This window comes from Balaenoptera musculus, chromosome 6, assembly GCF_009873245.2.
Source record: "Balaenoptera musculus isolate JJ_BM4_2016_0621 chromosome 6, mBalMus1.pri.v3, whole genome shotgun sequence".
NCBI lineage: Eukaryota > Metazoa > Chordata > Mammalia > Artiodactyla > Balaenopteridae > Balaenoptera > Balaenoptera musculus.
This window is the reverse complement of record NC_045790.1, coordinates 59,522,616-59,542,673: the sequence shown is the minus strand read 5'-3', so window position 1 is coordinate 59,542,673 and position 20,058 is coordinate 59,522,616. Positions and strand designations below refer to the sequence as shown.

Sequence of the window (20,058 nt, the reverse complement as noted above, 5' to 3'; positions counted from 1 at the left end):
CCATGGCAGTGTCCCTCTTTGAGATCAAGGATCATTCCTTCATTCATTCAATTTATATTTGTTTGTTGAACACATACGATGTGGAAGACCCCAGCTCAGCACAGGTAATCCAATGATGAATGAGATGTGGTCCCTGCTCTCAGAAAACTTAGTCTAATGAGGCAGACAAAAACCAAGTAAACAGAATAATTACTAACTGTGCAAAAGAGTGTAGGATAACAAACTGAGTGCCAAGCTAGAAAATAAGAGAGCCCATTTCATGGAGATGTGCAGAAGACCTCCTGAAGAGATGCTGAAACATGAAGAACAAACGGGAGCCAGCAAAGCAAAGGTGATGGGGACAAGTGCTCCAGGTGGAGGATACCACACGGGCAAAGACCCAGAGCAGGGAAAGATGGCACAAGCCTCAGGTGAATGCATGAGCGACTTAATAGTGAAGACAAACAGTTTACTTCAACTCTCTAAATCACCTGCTTTTGCCCCTAACAAACATATTCCAGGGCAAGCAGTGGATGACCAGCTGTGGAAACAACTTGGGCACTCGACCATTAACACTTTACAGTCTGATAAGAAAGAAAAGACTTGCTGTTCACTCTGGTGGTTTGTTTACACATGCTTGTCCTTCCTCAGAAGGGGCTACTCCATTTCCTGATGGTCAGTCTGTGTTGAGAGCCTGGTTTCCAGCTCAGGAAGGGCAGAGTCTCCAGGTGTGTGGTGACCACGGCAGTGTGGTACCCAGTTTACACCGGTAGGAACTGGAGTTGTTCAGCCTGGGTTCAAATTCTGGCTGTTCTTTCTCATCAGCTGTGTGACCTTGGGCATCTCTCCATACCTTCCCCCTCGTATAAAAGTGGAATGTTGTGAGGCTCCAATGAAATAATAAACACTTAGAATAGTACCTGAGAAGTACTCAACAGATATTAATCATTTAATTATTATGTAAAAAAGGAACCATGGATCCCATCACTTCGCTACTGCTTAGTTAGGCTGAAATGAACAGTTCTACAAACTTTTAAGTGTGAGAATGAGTAGACCGCTTGCAGAGCATTCAATAGAGCACGCAGACCTTTCGTCCATGTCACTATCATAATAGCTTGAATAATGGTTGGTTGAGTAACAAACAAGGAACCAAGTAGTCAGGGTTAGAGCAGATGCTCCATAACTTTTGGGGAAGAACATATGAAGCATTTGCTATTTCTAGGGAAAAGTTACTTGTGGCAGGCCTGCTAGTTGCCTACCTGAAACTCATTCTTCTCCTTTTCTTCAGTTAACAAACTTCTGGTTTTCTTTGGGGCAGTAACATGCCCAGGTAAAAGACCTTCTCATACTCCCTTGCAGCTAGGAGTGGCAATTTGAAACAAGCCTGGCCAGTTAAAAGTAAGCAGAAGTTACTGGGTGGAACCTCTGGGAAAGCATTTCAAAAGCAGCTGACTTGGATGGAATCTGCCTTTTGTTTTTCCTCCTTTTTCCTGCCTAGAATGGGTATGTGATGCCCAGGTATGCAGTAGCCATCTTAAGACCGTGAGGATGAAGACTATATGCAAAGGGGGCAGAACAGGAAGACTGAAGACTACCCCTTGGCTTATTACCTCTGGACTTACTGTTAAATGAGGAAAAATGAACTATTTAATTAAACTGCTGTGGTTGTTTTTCAGTTATGTGCAGCCAAACACAATTCTATCAGAAAGGGCTAAAGTGGCATTCACTGCTAACCGAGACATACAAACTGTTTCTTTAGCCAAAGACACAACTAATAATGTAACGGTTCTGCTGGGTTGGGTATTCTCATTATCCTTCGAACGCCTCTGAAACTAGGGTACATGGGAGTTAACAATGGAAAGTGGACCAAGAAGGCATTCTTCAAATTGCAATGCTTTTATTAGAATATTATTAATTGCAGATTTTTAAAAAACTACACACATGGAAAAAGGAGAACACTCAGAAATACTATTACAGATTAGGCAAATTAGTAGGATGAAAAAGATTTCTTCAGTGTATACAAAATGTAAACATTTGCCCTGGGATTTCCCACAGATGGCACAGTCCACAAGGACTTATTTGGAATAAAAATATGTCTATCGGATCTCCAGTGTAGTCTCTATACTGCAAACTTGCTACATTGAAGTTAAAGTTACTAGCACACCCCAAATTTTCTACGCAAAAAACTAAGTGGTCCCGATCAAGGCAACTTGAACATCAACTGCTACATGTGAAAGCAGAGGCACCAAAGCAAATCAATCTTCCAACAATGAGCTTCCACTCACTATGCTAATTGTATTTACATTTACCTTGAGAGATATTACAAAAATATACACAGTATATAAAACCCCTACTTGAGTCTGTGGTGGAAAGTGAAACATTTCTTTATCAGGCATTCTAAAGCCATTAAATCAGTCACTTGAACTTAGGGAGAGAAGACTAAGAAGAGGCCCTCTTCTGTTCAGAAAATGGGGACTCGTAAACATCCATGGGTGGGCAGGTACAAACCAGGTGCTGATCTCCATAGATGTCATCAATCCGGGCAATGGTTGGCCAGAATTTGTTTTCTGGTTTCACGAAGGGCTGCAAGGGACAAAAGACAGAAATCTTCCGGGATATTCTGAGAGGTTTCTCTCGGTGGGGAAGAGGAAACTGCAATGATATTCCCACGGCCTGAGGTACCATTAGCCCAACAAGTACTCAAAAAGTATAAAAAGCTAAAATCCAACCTCCTTCATCACTGTCCATCCAAAACCCCCTGTCCCTACTCTGCCGAGCATACCACAGAGCACCTTCACCTAAGAATCAAAGGGGAGAAAGACTGCATTTGGGGCCATCTCTCTGTTGGATGATGGTAGAAAACATCGATCCACTTGACAGGGACTCCCATTTGGTCTTCCTGCACTGTGCACCCTGAGGATTCCCAGGCCCCTGGATGGCATTCTGACTCTGACCTCAAGAGCTCTGAAAGCCAATTCCTGTGTTCTGCATTGTTCTGCAAAGGTGTCCTACATGTGGTCACTATGGTGAGGAGACAGCAAGAGTGGGAGCCCCACAGAGTAGGTGATGGCCCCTCATACACACATGAACGTGGACCAGCTGGCACATCCAGTTTCAGAGGAGAACTTACGAGTGGGAATGCTGCCACCTCTCTGGAATACGGCCGATCCCAGTGGGAGGACGTGACGCAGGTCAACGAGTGTGGAGACATCTGAGACAGAGACATGGATGGGAGATGGGGTCAGAGCAGAACACTGCCTTTTCCTTCCGCACGTCACATCAACCAGTGAGGTGATGGAAGCCCATGGATGGAGGGTGGTGGTTTTGTTTCAGTTTGGGGGGAAGGAAATTTTGGTAGGAAAATTTTTATTTGGAAACATTTTAAATATCAGAAAGTTATAGTAATAAAATAAGCACCCAACATAAATCAACATTTTTGTCATATTTCTTAACCTTTTAAAACAAGAAACATTACAGATACAGTTGAAGCTGCCTGCATATCCCCTTTCCATCTTATTGCTGGCCCTCCTCCCCAGCGATAACCACTACCTTGAATTCGGTTGTCACAATTCTCATCATGTTTTTATACTATTACTGCATATATTAATAAACTGCATAGAGCCTAGTTTGGTACACTTTTAAACCTTATATCATCCTGTGAGTATTACCCTCCACTTGCTTTTTTTTTTTAATTTTTATTTATTTATTTATTTATGGCTGTGTTGAGTCTTCGTTTCTGTGCGAGGGCCTTCTCTAGTTGCGGCAAGTGGGGGCCACTCTTCATCGCGGTGCGCGGGCCTCTCACTGTCGCGGCCTCTCTTGTTGCGGAGCACAGGCTCCAGACGCGCAGGCTCAGCAATTGTGGCTCACAGGCCCAGGTGCTCCGCGGCATGTGGGATCCTCCCAGACCAGGGCTCGAGCCCGTGTCCCCTGCATTGGCAGGCGGATGCTCAACCACTGCGCCACCAGGGAAGCCCCCTCCACTTGCTTTTGTATCTCAGTATTGTATTCTTTAGATGTCTATTGCTATTTTTTAAAAAACTGCCTAAACCCTGAAAGAATCCAGAGAAAAGAGAAATAATAATGAGAGCAAATCATATTATATTCCTCCACTACCCTGTCAAACTCACACTGAGCACGGTGCTGGCCTTCTCCCGCCAGCCATTGGCCCCAGCCCTCCACCTTCAGCTGGGCAGCTCTGGAACTTGTCTGAGCTCCCCTGAACATCTCATACTCCTCTGGCTTGAAGCCATAACAACAGAACCACAGCCTTCGAGGTATACTCAATTCATGATCCCTCAGCTTAATAATGTCTGGACCTAATGCAGAACTTAGAGCTCCGATCAGATATAAAAGGAACATATTTTGGAAGAGGCGAAGTAATGCCTAACAATTTTTTTTCCAGTGTAGGCCATAAACATGGTAAAACATTCAGGCCAAGTACCATTCTGGTTGTTCTAAGAGATAACGACTCTAATAAAAGAATATCTTTATCCAGAGTTTATAAGGTAAATAATCTCAGTAGAGTGCATCAAACAGAGACACAGAATGATAAGATTTCTTCAACTATATAGGGTCCTTCAGCCTCTGCTCCCTCCTTTGGAAGCCAACTGGGTCCTTGTGGGGTAAATAGCTCCCGCAACCACCAAACGTATACATAAAGTTAAAACATATCAGAAATAACCACATTCGGGGCTTCCCTGTGGTTAAGACTTTGCCTTCCAATGCAGGGTGTTGCGGGTTCCATCCCTGGTCAGGGAGCTAAGATCCCACATGCCTCGTGGCCAAAAAACAGAAACAAAACAGAAGCAATATTGTAACAAATTCAGTAAAGACTTTAAAAATGGTCCACGTCAAAAATATCTTTTTAAAAAAAAAAAAAAAGAAAGAAAGAAAAGAAATAACCACATTATACTTGAGTAACCACTGTTGTGTTGATTCAAGAAGATTTAAACTTCCAGGTAATGAACGTATGGTCTGCTCAGAAGAATGGCCTTATCCTAGGCAAGAATATCATCTTCCAGTAAGACTTCAGAGGTTGCCGGCACACCATCCAGACACTGTTTTCTACTCTCTGAGATATTTTAGATAAAGTACCAGTGCCTACGTACCTTCAGTGGATTGACCCTGGGGTCGATGCGGCCCTCCTCAATGTCGGCGATTTCCTGCCGAATGCTGATCATGGCATCGCAGAACCTATCCAGCTCTGCCTTGTCTTCCGACTCAGTGGGCTCAATCATGAGAGTGCCTGCCACTGGCCAGGACATGGTAGGGGCATGAAATCCTGCAAAGGAGATGGAGGAACTTGTGTCACTAACTTTAACCTCCCCAATTTGGAAGACGAGACCCTCCCCATCTTATAGTTTATCCCAAGGAAAATAATCTGATAAATTTGCTACGGTATATATCTAGGGATACATTTTAGCACTATTTATGGAAGAAAAGCTTAGGAAATAACCTAACATCCAACGATAGAGGATTGGTTAGGCAAATTTTACTGGGCTTCCATACAATAAATATGCAACCATTCTTAGTATTTAAATGTATATTTGTTAATATTTTTGAATGTTTACCCAACTTAAGTGAAAAAGACAAGCTACCTAATGATACTGTCTCGTTTCTATTTTTAAAATGACAAAAGTATTTATATATATACACATTTATATATGTGTGTATGTGTATATATATACATACACTTTATATATGTATGTATATTTTAGGAGGGAAGCTGCTTTGAAGAATAAATACTAAAATTTTAACAGGGTTATTGCCAGAAAATGAGACTAGGGTTTTTATTTCACTTTGTTTTAGAATCTTTTTATAATGTTCATGTATTACTTTCAGTTAAGAGAAATTAAAATATTATAGCCTACCAAAAGGTAAATAATGATGTAACAAGCATTAAGGAGGCTGGGGTGAGTGTTACTGTCCCTATTTTACAGATGAGGAAACTGAGGCTTGCCCAGGATGTAGAAAGTCTTCACCTTTACACTGAATACAGCTGAAGGTATTTCTATGTTTCCAAAAGCTTTCACATGTTAAGATGAATCGACAAGACACATGGTCAAGGGAGAGATTTCATGGTCAAGAGAGAGATTTCCTGGACAAAAGCCAAAAACAACTTTTTCCCAATTCTTACACTTTTTCCTGTGAAACTTTAAAAGATGAAGAACAGCTCCCAGGTTGATATTTCTGTCAACTAAGTTGGCCCTGGAGGGCAATGGTTCCCAATTCTGGTGTGCATCATTACGTGGAGTCCTTTATAGAGTCATGCCTGCATTCTTTAAGGGATTGTCTTCTCAACATTTTATTATAAAATTGTTCAAATATACCGATAAGTTGAAAGGACTGTAGAGTGAACACCCATACACATTCTACCTAGAATCTACAATGACGCTCTGTTTGCTTTAATCACATAATCTAGTTATCTATTCCTATCACATATCTAAGGCATCCGTCTTAGTTTTGATGCATTTCCAAGCATGTTGCAGTCATCAGTACACTTCCCCCTTAAACACTTCAGCATGCATATTATTAGCTAGAATTCAATATCTGAATTCAATATCTGTCCCCATATTTTTGTGATAGTTTACTTATTGCGAAATACACAAATCTTAAGTGTACAATTTAATGAATTTTGACAAATGCCTACAACTGTGTCACCCAAATCAGAAAGGGATTTCTTTTTTAAACAACAAGCTGATCTCATTACCCATTAAGTCTGACCTCAATTCCATGTGTGAGCAAATGCAGCCCAGTATTTTCTGCTGTAGTGGTTCCCATATCTGGAACCATCTGAGTTGTCATGGAAACATGGATTCCTGGATTTTAACCCTGATTCAGGAAATCCAAGGTATGAGCCTTTAAAAACTCATATCAGAATCAGGTTAAGTTTGGAAATCTCTGCCGTATGGCAGCATGCCCCACACTCACCTGATAGGACTCATCCATAGAGTGCTTGTAAACACAGATTACTAGGCCTCACCCCTAGTATAATCAGTAATTCTGATTCAGTAGGTGATTTAGACCCAGAATCTGTGCTGTCATTTTCACTGTTGTTTTTTTTTACTTAGCCATTCATTCATTCTCTCACTTATTAAGCACAATTGTTCTGAGTGCCTCCTATGTGCCAGGCACCTGGACAATTCTGGGCTTAGGGCAAGCGTAGCCATCACTCTATCAAACATCAAAATATCAAGGTTGTAGGTAGAGCAGAACTTGGAAATACTGGGCAGTAACCTCAAATACCACTTCCCTCCTACCTCCATCCCCCAGCTCCCTCCCTGCAAATGCTGCTGCAGTCAGATGCGGGATACAGGCCACACATCTCAGAAGGGAAGCCTTAACCTGAATCAGCCATCACTCAGCCATTGCCTGGGAAGTTAAGTCAGGTCATAGGAGCAGCCAACAGGAGATTCTGAGGTAATTGCTAATTTCATTAATGAAAACTGTCTCCGGTTTTCCCATTTATTATCAGTGTAACTCTACATAATAAGATCATTCACGAGAGAAGTGAGTCACACACGTGGGACTCCCGTTATGATACAGTAGTAAAACTATTATTAAAGTTCCTTATTAAAAGAAGTCATTCAAATCATCTTAAAATTCAGATAGGACTCCACATCCATCAAAAGGCAAAGTTCTCCCCAACTTAGCCTTCCTGAGAATTGAAGGTTCTGTGATGTTATTAATAATGTCACTAAGAAAATGTATTTTAATAAGGGCTGTGCTGAGTGAACATCCACTAACAACACACAGATAAAAGACTTCACAGAAAATCACATCATCTCTGTGAAAACAAGGTGCACCTATTCCTTCATCTCTATAAGCAGCTGAAACAGCTATGCCACGACTGAGGTGGCTATAAAACTCAAATGCCACTCATCTTTCTAACACTCCTACAGGATGCCTGCTTCACTTCCTTCACTTTCATGGACCTCTCTGTTTACCAGGAGTCGGGTAGGTGGAAGGATTTACCAGAAACATGGGCAGAGAGCAGCAATCATTTTCTTTGGGATTTTTAACTTTGTTAACTATAAAGACTTCCTTACCTAGCTGTTGATGGATTCAAGATGCATGATTTAATATCTTTTGAAGGACGGTACCAATGGAGTCATGGGGAAAGTTTTTTCTCTATCCACAGCCCCCAGATCCCCATTTAGCCTGTGGATCAGTTTACTATGGTACCTGCACATTCAGTCTGTGGTCCATAGCCAGCATGGGCAGCTACATGAATGTCAAAAACCCAAGTTCCCCTACAAGGGGTCACTCCCGGGAGACCGCTCACCATAATCCTGAAGCCTCTTGGCCACATCGACAGCCTCAATATTTGCAGACTTTTTGAAGGGTCTTGTATCCAAAATAAACTCATGAGCCACATAACCTGTTGAGGAAAATTATTTCAGCTCAAGATTAACATCAGCTTGTTGTTTTACCCAAGCAAATGAACAAATAAACCAGCTTTTTAATGCATATCGTTGAGGACCAAGAAACCATGGGCATTTGGTAAGTTTACAGTTGACAACAAAGATTTCATCTGCTCTTATTACGTATAAAAATTGTTAACATGTTGGGCCAATATGTCCAGTCCTCGGTGCTCAACACACCCATGAGCCAGGAGGCTGGTGGGAGGTGGAACAGGAGCTGGAAGACTTGCTGAGATCCCTGGGGATGAGACCATTTCTACTCAAAGGACCTAAAATCTACTTGCAACAGTTAAACATGTCATCATGGGCCTGATCCTTTTATATAAAGTATTTCTAGAGTTAGAGGTACATTGACACCCTTTTCAACAGCATTGCTCCCAACATCAAATAACGGTTTCTTCTGTGTGTGTGTGTAAATACATACTAAACATATCCATAAGACACAGAATTTTATTTGATTCTTCAAAGGGGCTTTTGAGGTTTTGGTTTCAGGCTTCAGGCTGAGAATTAGAAATAAGGGCTGTCAAACAGCACACCATAAGTGGCAAGGAGCTGATGAGGCCGAAGGCTTGTGGGGGTCAGTTCACTTTGTTCTAATTTGTAAACCAATTGCCTCTCTAGCCTCAGGCTGCCATCTCCCCAGCATGACTTGTTGACCACCCATCCAACATCTAGAATAAACCACAGAGTAAGTCAGCATTTTCTTAAATAGAACAACATTCCCGGGAGCTTCCCAAATTCCATGGCCCACACAACTGATGAATTTCCTTCAAAGAAAGTATCTACTCAGGTGAAAATAACGTACTCCTTCTTAACCCGCTATCCTGACCCTCAGCAAACAGTGAATCTACTTACAGATACTTGGAGCAGACATAACTCCTCGAGCCTGAGAAGAAAAGCTCCAGTCATTAACAGCCCCTGAAGATCTAGTATGTGAACTGCTCTGCTTCTTGTGTGATGAATACATATGAAGGGATTGGCTTTGTTTGAAAACAAAAGTATGAGAACCTGAGACTTTGAATATACTGTCACCGCATATTTTTAAAACAAGCTTTCTAACCGTGATGAGGATTCAATTGTAAGGAGTGTGGTTCAAAAGTAGAAAGGTGTATTCAGAGGTAGATAAACTTAGACCAAAAAAAAGTGCCTAAAAGAAATGACCAGCTGGAATGTTCAGGGGGAAAATCATGACATTATTTAAATCCTCATCAACTATTAATTTCAGGAATGCTAAATGCCCTACGACACTACCCCATTTGGGGAGCCCAACCTCAAGCTTCGACCTTTCTTTTCTGAGGCTCTGGCAGCCATCCCAGCACCATGACAATGACTCAGAGAAGAAGGCTCATGGAGCTCACTGCTCTGAAGAACACTCAGCCATCAGGAGGGGAGGAGGAGACGGACACACAGTGGGGAGGAGTCTCTTGCTGGCGGGCAGACAGCACAGTCTTTCAAGCAGAGGTTCAGTAATAGCTGAAAGGCCGCATCAAGCCAAGCCCAGCCCAGTGCTGCTAAAGCAAGACTTCATCTGCAGAGGCCCTGCCACAGCCAAGTGGTTTGGGAAGAGCTCCATTTTCAAAATGAGGTTCAGATGTTATTTTCTAAGTCCATCTTCTAATACGTTCAAATGGAAACTGTAGTGGGATTTCAGCATCTCTCTCTCTCTCTCTCTCTCTCTCTCTCTCTTTACTTGAGGCTGAAAAGGGGTGAAATTTAAACTTGGTTGTTCTTGGAGGCCAGATCCCAAGATGTTCATCTTTGTTTGCAGTTTTTAAGGAGAAAAGATATACAAATATATGGCATATGGTGAGTCAGAGTAATCTGAAGTAGAAATTGTATAAACTGATCAGTGCAAGTTTTAATTTTCAGTGAGTATGTGTTTCCTCTGGGCCTAACCATGACTGTAGCTGAGAGTCTGAAATGATAAGTTGAAGGAGCAAGGAAAGAAGAGGGGTCGGGGGGATGATAGAAGAGCAAAATAAAAGTGGCTTAGCTCTAGACAGTATGGTACTGGCACAACAACAGAAATACAGATCAGTGGTACAGGATAGAAAGCCCAGAGATAACCCACACACCTGTGGTCACCTAATCTATGACAAAGGAGGCCAGAATATACAATGGAGAAAAAACAGCCTCTTCAATAAGTGGTGCTGGGAAAACTGGACAGCTACATGTAAGAGAATGAAATTAGAACACTCCCTAAACACCATACACGAAAATAAACTCAAAATGGATTAAAGACCTAAATGTAAGGCCAGACAATATAAAACGCTTAGAGGAAAACATAAGCAAAACACTCTTTGACATAAATTACAGCAAGATCTTTTTTGACCCACCTCCTAGAGAAATGGAAATAAAAACAAAAATAAACAAGTGGGACCTCATGAAACTTAAAAGCTTTTGCACAGCAAAGGAAACTATAAACAAGATGAAAAGACAACCCTCAGAATGGGAGAAAATATTTGCAAATGAAGCAACTGACTGACAAAGGATTAATCTCCAAAATATACAAACAGCTCATGCAGCTCAATATCAAAAAAAACAAACAACCCAATCCCAAAATGGGCAGAAGACCTAAATAGACATTTCTCCAAAGAAAATATACAGATGGTCAACAAACATTTGAAAAGATGCTCAACATCACTAATTATTAGAGAAATGCAAATCAAAACTACAATGAGGTATCACCTCACACCGGTCAGAATGGCCATCATCCACAAACAATAAATGCTGGAGAGGGTGTGGAGAAAAGGGAACCCTCATGCATTGTTGGTGGGAACGTAAATTGATACGGTCACTATGGAGAACAGTATGGAGGTTCCTTAAAAACTAAAAATAGAACTATCATCTAGCAATTCCACTCCTGGGTATATATCTGGGAAAGATTAAAAACTAATTCAAAAAGATATATGTACCCCAATGTTCACTGCAGCACTATTTACAATAGCCAGGACATGGAAGCAACCTAAATGTCCATCAGCAGACGCATGGATAAAGAAGATGTGGTACATATATACAATGGAATATTACTCAGCCATAAAAAGGAACGAAATTGGGTCATTTGTAGAGACATGGATGGACCTAGAGACTGTCATACGAGTGAAGTAAGTCAGATATCGTATATTAACACATATATGTGGAATCTGAAAAAAAACTGGTATAGACAATCTTATTTACAAAGCAGAAATAGAGACACAGACACAGAGAACAAACGTATGGATACCAAGGGGTAAGGGGCGGGGTGGGATGAATTGGGAGATTGGGATTGACATATATACACTACTAGGTGTAAAATAGATAACTAATGAGAACTTTGTATAGCACAGGGAACTCTACTCTATGCTCTGTGGTGATCTAAATGGGAAGGAAATCCAAAAAAGAGGGGATATATGTATACATATTGCTGATTCACTTTGCTGTACAGAAGAAACTAACACAGATTTATAAAGCAACTATACCCCAATTAAAAAGAAAGAAAGAAAGAAAGAAAGTGGCTTGGCTCTAAGCTTGGAACATCCCCCCTCCCAACCCCTCATGTGTTAATTATCTTACAAGGCTGAAGATGACATGGGAAAGTGCTACAGAAAGATAAGGCTTCCCAAAACCCTCCTTGAGAGCAGGCACCAGAACTTTCTTATCCTGCATCCTCAGAGTGAGTGCCTAGAAATAAATGGAACTCACTAGCTAATTAGAAAGCTTGGGTGGGCAATCAATGCTCGGTCAAGCTTTTCAGTTGCAACCCAGGGACCACAACTAACAGCATCAAGACTCCTGTTTCCCTGGGAATGAGGTCAAGTAGATGGGCCACCCCCCCTAGGCTCAGGAGGTCACTTCCCAGGCAGGGATGTGAGGGTCCAGCCTCTAAGGCCCATGTCCACCTGCCCATAAAGGCCACCGGGAAACCTCTTCAGGGACAGGAATTTCCAGGCAGAGTTAGGTTTGCCTAAGGTCAAAAAGAGATAAGCATTTAAGAAATTAAAACATAAATAAAACACTGGGCTACTAACAAAATGGCCTATCCACTGACGGGAACTCTACTTGGATCAAACAGTGAGCCTAGCCTCCCACAAGAGCAGACGCCTGTGAATTTTTTCAGTTCCTCCTTTAAAAATGCCTCACCCTACCTGAGGTAATTCCTTTCCTTATCCTAGCAGAATAAATACTACTGATGCTTCCCCATCCCAATTCTTGGCTATCACTTCCTTGTTTCACAAAACCCTAAGCCTCAACAAATTTCACTGGTATTTTCAAATCTCTCAAAGAAATGGTTCATAAAGGGAAGCCTGGAGTTCATTAAAATTATTGCCTCACAGTCGTCCGTAATTCCAGTCTTATTTAGAGCTGGTAAATATGATTAAGATGAGTAACGTCTTCTAATATTGCCATTAGACATTTTGGAATACAATGTGTTTATTAAGAACATTTCTATTTTGGGCTCTCAGGAGGTACGGCGATTATTCTTTTTTAGGCCCTAAAATACTAAGCCTCCAATTGTATAATGAATGTGTTTACCAGACCAAACACAAGACAATTTTTGGTTTCATGAACTTTGGGGTTGGGTAAGAAAGTCTGTAATCACCAATCTCTTTCTGCTTGGGATGAGAAATACAATTCATTATTTAATTCTTGGATAAAATGTCAAAACAAATGGAAATTTCATCCATCTTTCTGTGTTGCGAATCTCCTGGGACAGTCTGCCCGAACCAGTCACTTGTGATGCCAAGCACATAGCAGGCACCTGAGCAACAGGTGCTCATTCACTTTCCTCTCCTGGAGTGCCATGCATCCCCATGTGGTCCACACCACATTCGTTCTTGCCGTAAAGAACTCAGGCTTGCATCGCACAACTCTGTGAGCACACTAAAAACCACTGAAATTCAGTGGGTGATGTGTATGGTATGTGAATCCTATCTCAATGAAGTTGTTAAATAAACTTAATCCTAAGGAAGTATTAAATAAAAAATAACAATTAGAAGAAAAAAACCCTAAACCTTGTAAATTAAAGCAAAAACATTATTTTCACCCATCAAATCGGCAAAGACATTTTGGGTTTGGTTTGTGTTGCTTTCCCAGCCTGGCACTTGGTGCTCACTGGGCCCTAGTGCGATGGTCACTCCTATGCTGTTAGAATGAAATCAATTGCTATTGTCTCTGAGGGGAAACAAGGCCATACATTTCAAGAGCTTAAATGCATTCAGATCCTCTGAGATAACTTCTCTTCTACAACTCTAACCGGGGGAAATAGTCAAGGACGTTTAAAAAAAAAAATCTAGGTAAAAGATATTCATTGCAGCATTGTTACAAATGCAAATAACATGGTGGGCAGGAGGTGGGGGGGGGGAACCCCTACAATTACTTAAATCATGGTATATATGATAGAATCGATGTAGCCACTTTCAAAGCACCTTTAATGACGAGGGAAATAATCGCAATATAAAATAAAGTTAAAAAACAGGATACAGGGCTTCCCTGGTGGCGCAGTGGTTGAGAATCTGCCTGCCGATGCAGGGGATGTGGGTTCGAGCCCTGGTCTGGGAGGATCCCACATGCCACGGAGCAACTAGGCCCGTGAGCCACAGCTACTGAGCCTGCGCGTCTGGAGCCTGTGCTCCGCAACAAGAGAGGCCGCGATAGTGAGAGGCCCGCGCACCGCGATGAAGAGTGGCCCCTGCTTGCCACAACTGGAGAAAGCCCTCGCACAGAAACGAAGACCCAACACAGCCAAGAATGAATAAATAAATAAATAATAATTAAAAAAAAAAAAAAGAGTAAAGCATTTAAAAAAAAAAAAAAAACAGGATACACACTGTGTTTATAATATGATCTCAATTGTCTAAAAGTAAGGTGGGAAGGAATACAGCAAAATATTCAGTGGTTATGTCTGCTTGATGGAACCATGGATCATTTACATTTTCTTCCTCAAACTTTTTTATTGTCCAAATTTTCCACGTTGAGCATATGTACATGACTTATATAATCATACAAAACCAATACTGATGCTAATCCTGAAGGCCAGTACATAAGCAGGATGCATCTCACAGCACAGGAGCTATATTTGAATTAATTAGTAGCTCTTGTAGCTTCTTTCATACCCAACACAAGCATTTCATTGTGTTGCTTAGAGACATATTGCCCACAACTTTCTTTCCTACTCTCTGGGGAGCACTGTTAACCAGAGCTCCCGATTATTTAGTTCTTTTCTATTTTCAAACTCCAGAACCACCCTTTTGGATACATATTTACAAAGCAAGATCAGCCTTTAAATTAAAGATCACAGGTGGAGATGCACACTTCCCTGGGCTGGAGACACTAAGAGCCAAAGAGGGGCCTCGTACCCGTGGCCCTGGGTCTGGGCGCTGGTTACTGACGGCTCTCTGCTCTCTCTGCCCCAAGCTCAAGACCCGTGGCTCCCTGGTCTCAGATTCCATGCCCACAGCCCATGCGCCGCCTGTCCACCTGACTCTTAGCGCCACCCTCCCATCACCTCCAGGGTGACTTGACTCCCCCTCCTATTATTCCCTCTATTGTAGCTTCACTCTCCCCTCTTCACAGCCTTTTCTCTGGCAGCTTAAAATCATCTTGTTCTCTTATTTAAAAACAACCAAAGCTGCATCCTATTGAAGCAGCTCCTGTCCCCCTTTACCACCAAACCCCCCAAACCATGAAAGCTTCTCCCTTCTCCCAACCTCAGCCTACATCTCAGCCCATTTCCATCTAGCATCTACCGCACTGTTGGGCCCTAACTGCTTTTGAAGGGGACCAAAGACTTCCTAATTGTGAAAGGCAATGGTGCTTCTTAAGACTCATAAGACCTGCGTCTTTTTAAGCCACCTGCTCTTCAGCCTGTCCCTGCATGTCACGGAAGACCACCCACACGTGCTGACTGTGCGTGTTGTGCTGACACGATGCCAGGGACCGAGGCAGCCACAGCCTCCGCCGGGCAGGAGCTCAAGGTCTGCGGGAGACAGCCAGAGGATAAACGGAGTGGGAGAATCCTCCGCGGAGGAGGGAGCCAAGAGGAGCAGTTCTCGCCACCAGGAAAGGAAAGGGCAGCCTCAGGGAGGAGGTTGGGCCAGAGCAGAGGCAGGAAGGACAGGCGCTGTGACAAATGCTGGGGGTTGGGAAGGGGGGCATCTAAAGCTGCCTCGGCACAGAGCCCCCCTCACCAGATGCCACTTTTCCTGCACCCACTCCATGTAGCCATCTGCTTCAGGGGTTTTGCTCTGGCTCCTCAACACTGTTTCCTTGGGTCCCACCATTTCCAAGAGCCTGCTCTCAGATTCTGTGCCCAGAGCCACATCTCTGCAAGTCTACCTGCTCCAGCCTCTGCCATCACTTCCAGGGAGACCTTGTTCCTCCATCTCTTACTCCCTCTAAGAGGGAGGCTTACCTAAAATTTCTTCACTCTCAACTAATTAGTAACTAACTCCCCTGATTCTACTTCTAACAGCATGTTCATCTCCTCCCACTGTCTTAATGATATTAACATCCTCTTAATCCTGTCATTACCCTGCTCAAAAACGCTTCTGGCCCAACTGTAGAGTCCAGAGCCTTCCAAGGCCTTCAAAGCCCCATGCTACCTCTCCAGCCTCATCCTCATCTGCTCCCATCCTTCAACCCACCCAACACTCCCGCCACCCAGACAACTCCTTTCTCTCCAGCTTGCTCCTGTATCTCTGTTTACTGGCGTTCTGCTACTCTTCCTTTCAGGCTTATCTCAAATGCCTCCTCCCAGAAGGCTCTCCCAACTATTCTGCCCTGCCTCTGCCCAGTCTGAATTACTCCACTCATTCCCATGGAACTGGAGGAGGTAATGAGTGCATGGTATTTATGTATACGTCTCTCAGTGGTGTGGGCTCCTTGTTGGCCTGCGCTTCAGAGACTAAGTGCATGGCAGAGCCTCGCAAATAGTGATATCCTGTTTACTAAACTGAAGTGCTTTCCAATAACTCTAGGCTTTTCTCTGGTCTGTGCTAAGAAACAGAAGTTTCCCACCCTCTTCTGAAAGCCACATCCACTAGGTCAAACTTGGTTTGGCCAAGGAAGAAAACCAAGGTGAATATAGACTAAAGTTCATACTTGCCTCTTGCACCCCGGAAAAGGACTCTGTAGTGTTTTTCTAATCTCTTGGCCATGTAGTTGGCATTTAATATAGCAATTTCTGTGGCCTGTTTAAGGCCCTTGCCTCCCATCATCTGCAACAGAGGGAAAAAGAGCCGTCAACCACGGAACAGGGAAACCCAATGGACACTAACCAAAGGTATCCCCAGATAAATCCCACTCACAAAGGAAGTCAGCCTACCATCACTCTCTGGATTGCAGATGAGTGAAATATCCTAACAAGGATATCTGTCAATCCTCTCTAAGCCTGAAATAATTTTTGGTTTCCTCCTTTGAACAGTAATTTTATGCTTCTTATTATAGTTACAAAGCTTAGAACAGGGCAAAACTAACTGCTGACTATTGTGTTATCTACCGAAGAAAAAGAATTGTTTTTAGGTTACATGCATTTGGGGGAGGTTTTGTTTGGTTGTTCACTGTGAATTTGAGATGCCTTGATAATTGCCAGGAATCTCATGGGATCTTGGCCAAAATCCCCACTGAATCCATTTTGTATGGTTTGTCTTCCAATTGTCCATATTTGAGGCCTTTATGTTTTAACAACTGCCAGGTTCAATCTTATTCTTTTCTGGTGGTTCATAAGTCCCTGTGATTATATGGGGTGAATGCCATTAGCAGCAAAGAGCTTAAAACCAAGACTGCACCAATTTTTACTCACTACTTTCTTCCCAGAACACCTCATATGATGGAGGCTTGATGTATATTAATACATAACTAACGTAAAGCAGATGAGAAAGCACCAAGTAAAAGAGCAGGGACACCGAAGTCCAAAGTAAGGAGAGGACACATTTTGGTCAAAGAAGGGTTCCTAGAGTAAGAGTTTGAACTTGAGTGGAAACTTGAAAATGGGTAGAATTTGGATAGACAAAGAGAAAGGGGATGACACTCGAAGTGAGAAGAATGGCAGAAACAAAGGTAGGGAATGGAAGGCACATGGCTGCAGCTTGGGAGGTGCTGTAGAGCTGGGTAGGCTGTGACTACCTCTCACAAGCCTCAAACCCTTGCTGGGAAGGACCTGGACTCGGTTCAGCCAGCCACTGCCTCTGGCCTGTGCATCAGAGTCTCTGAGCAGCTTGATGGCCCAAGCCCTAACCTGCATATGCTGAATTTGATTCTCTCTGGGATGGGCCCTAGGCAAGTGCATTTGGGAAGAACCCCCTAAGGATTTTGTGCAGGCTAGGCTAGGGAGATCCAGCGAGGAGAGGATGGAGAGCCTTGGCGGGACTCTAGCAGTCCTGTAGGGAGTCTCCAAGAGGGACTGCAGCAGGGAGAGAAGATAATTCTAGAGTCCAGGTGATAAGTAACAACAGCCTGAAATAAAGAAAGGGCCCAAGGTCAGAGGGGTGGCTTAAACCCTACTTTATTTCATTTTTAAACTGAGGCTCTGTCTGGTGTTCCTGGCATATGGCCAAACCAGCCTTCGGGCATTTATTTTCTATACGTGATTCATCGCCAGCCCAAATAACATTCCATAACAAATAACTCAGGTTTACAGAGACCAAAAGGAAGCTGTAAATTAGATTCTGTTTGCAAAGAAGCAGACCTTTATTATGATTGTTTTTGTTTTTACTACTTGCAAACTAACTCGAGTATCATTTCAAAAAGCAGGTTTTAGTCTCTGGGGTACAGAATTGTTGTTCCAGCTTCCCAGAAAGTTTTCATTAAGAATCATAAATGCTACACTGTTCAAGAATAACAACCAGCCCAAAGAGTCATCCGGTGTGATTTGCATAGCTGAGTTAGGGGTTTATTTCACCAGAATCCTCCCTTCCTCTAAGGAGGGGAGCCAGTTGGGGAAGGCTGCTCTAATTAGCGGCTGAAGAAGTGCTCCTATCCAATGCATGGTCTTCTCAGCTCAGGAGGTAGGCAGGACAGTTTGAACAAGAGCTGTATAAAATAAACTCCGGCCGTAGTGTTTCTTGGAAAAACACAAAGGAAGGAAGCCTGTTCTCTGACAAAGTCTAATTACCCCCGAGAGTATAGTTCCACAGGCCCTAAAGGGCAAAGAGCTTTGGGAAACCACCACATAAGCAAATTTCTGCTATTTTCATCTTATCCTCCAGGCTCCCAAGAAATATAAAGCGAAATGAGATGTATTCCTAAACTTTATCCCAGGATCTCAACCAAGTGTAATAATTAGTATGTGCACTGTTTTTCACTTGCGAGGGGCCGTACAAATCCTACAGGAAACCAAATGACGTGGCCAGAACATCCATATGACTCATGGTACTTAACTCTGCCTGGAAAAATATATCTGGCATGTCAGTTTCTCTGGTGTTAAACCCACTATGAGAACCCAAAGGAAAACAGCCTGATGAAGAAGAGACAAAATGAGTTTTAGCTGATCTCTTTAGGAAGGTTTCTTCCACTCAAGTCATCAGCAATTTTCAAGTCTTCAGTCTCAGTTCCCCACCCACACATCATACCCCCCGGCCCCTCTAACACACATCCATAGGCCTCACCTTAATATAAGCCCATGAAATGGGCAAGATGGAACTGGAGCCCCATGGGGCCGCGCTGACGGTACCCAAAGGCCGGGCATCTTCGCTTGGCTTTACCGAAATGATGGGATGATTAGGCAGAAAAGGGACAAGATGCTTCTTCCTGTATTGTTTTTTTTAATACAAATTTAGAAGCTGTAAAAAGATCCAGTCTAACCAAACAGGCAGGTGCTGGGCCCTCTCAGGAAGCTCTATTCCTAGCAGAGGAACTCTGACATGGGAGGGACCCGGCACCTGCTAAGGGGCAGATGTTCAGGAAGTGTTCCTTCCTTCCTCCTCTGCTGGAGGCATGGCTCAGCAGCCATCAGCATCCCAGCAGCTCACCCAAGAACCGTGGCGGCGAATCTGGCAGAGGCAAGCAGCCTGGAATAGTCCGCAGGGCCATGGGCTCACAAGAATGTGGGGACATCCCAGCCCTACACACCCTCTCCCTCCCAGCCCCTGCTCCCACACTCTTTCCCAAGACATCTAAGGGATATAGAAGGATGCTGCTGAGAAGAAGCCCCATGGGGTAACACATCAGAGGCCAGCCTGTGAACATCAGCCACCCTGCCTCCCCCACAGCTGAGGCACTGGGCCTCCTTCACTTACTATAAATAATAGTAATCAAAAAGGAAAGAAGAGAAAAGCAAGGGGGCCAGGCTCGCAGCATTCCTGAAGACTGACCCCTTTGGCACAGTTTTGGGAAAATGAAGATGCTCAGGAAATGGCTGCTCAGCATCATTTTCATGAGATGATTTGGCTTCACAGTGTAAAGATATCAACTGCTACGAGATACCGCTTTAGTCTTATTCTGACTTCATCCAATTATTTCTAGTAATAAGGTCTGTTTCCTTCTTACTTATCTCAGATGTAATAAGAATTCAGGCTGCAAAGTGTTCAACATCTTACACCCAATTCACTTTTTTTTTTTTGGGGGGGGTGGCATTTAAGTTCTACTCTCTTAGCAAATTCCAATTATACAATAGTGTTATCAACTATAGTCACCATGTTATATGTTAGAGCCTCAAATGTAACCATCAGCTGATTTT

The 20,058-nt window shown here is 43.0% G+C and overlaps 1 protein-coding gene across 1 annotated transcript in view; it reads right to left on the bottom strand.

The window, feature by feature from the left end:
* Positions 1-1,649: 1,649 nt before the first annotated feature.
* The window catches only part of GLDC (glycine decarboxylase), a 101,096-nt gene continuing 82,687 nt past the window's right edge, over positions 1,650-20,058 (bottom strand). The window contains exons 20-25 of the mRNA XM_036855462.1: positions 18,989-19,130; positions 16,489-16,600; positions 8,267-8,362; positions 5,091-5,263; positions 3,110-3,190; positions 1,650-2,562 (exon numbers count right to left, since the gene is read on the bottom strand). Of these exons, the coding sequence (XP_036711357.1) occupies positions 2,419-2,562; positions 3,110-3,190; positions 5,091-5,263; positions 8,267-8,362; positions 16,489-16,600; positions 18,989-19,130 (748 nt within the window). The 3' untranslated portion in view covers positions 1,650-2,418. The remainder of the gene's footprint in view (positions 2,563-3,109; positions 3,191-5,090; positions 5,264-8,266; positions 8,363-16,488; positions 16,601-18,988; positions 19,131-20,058) is intronic.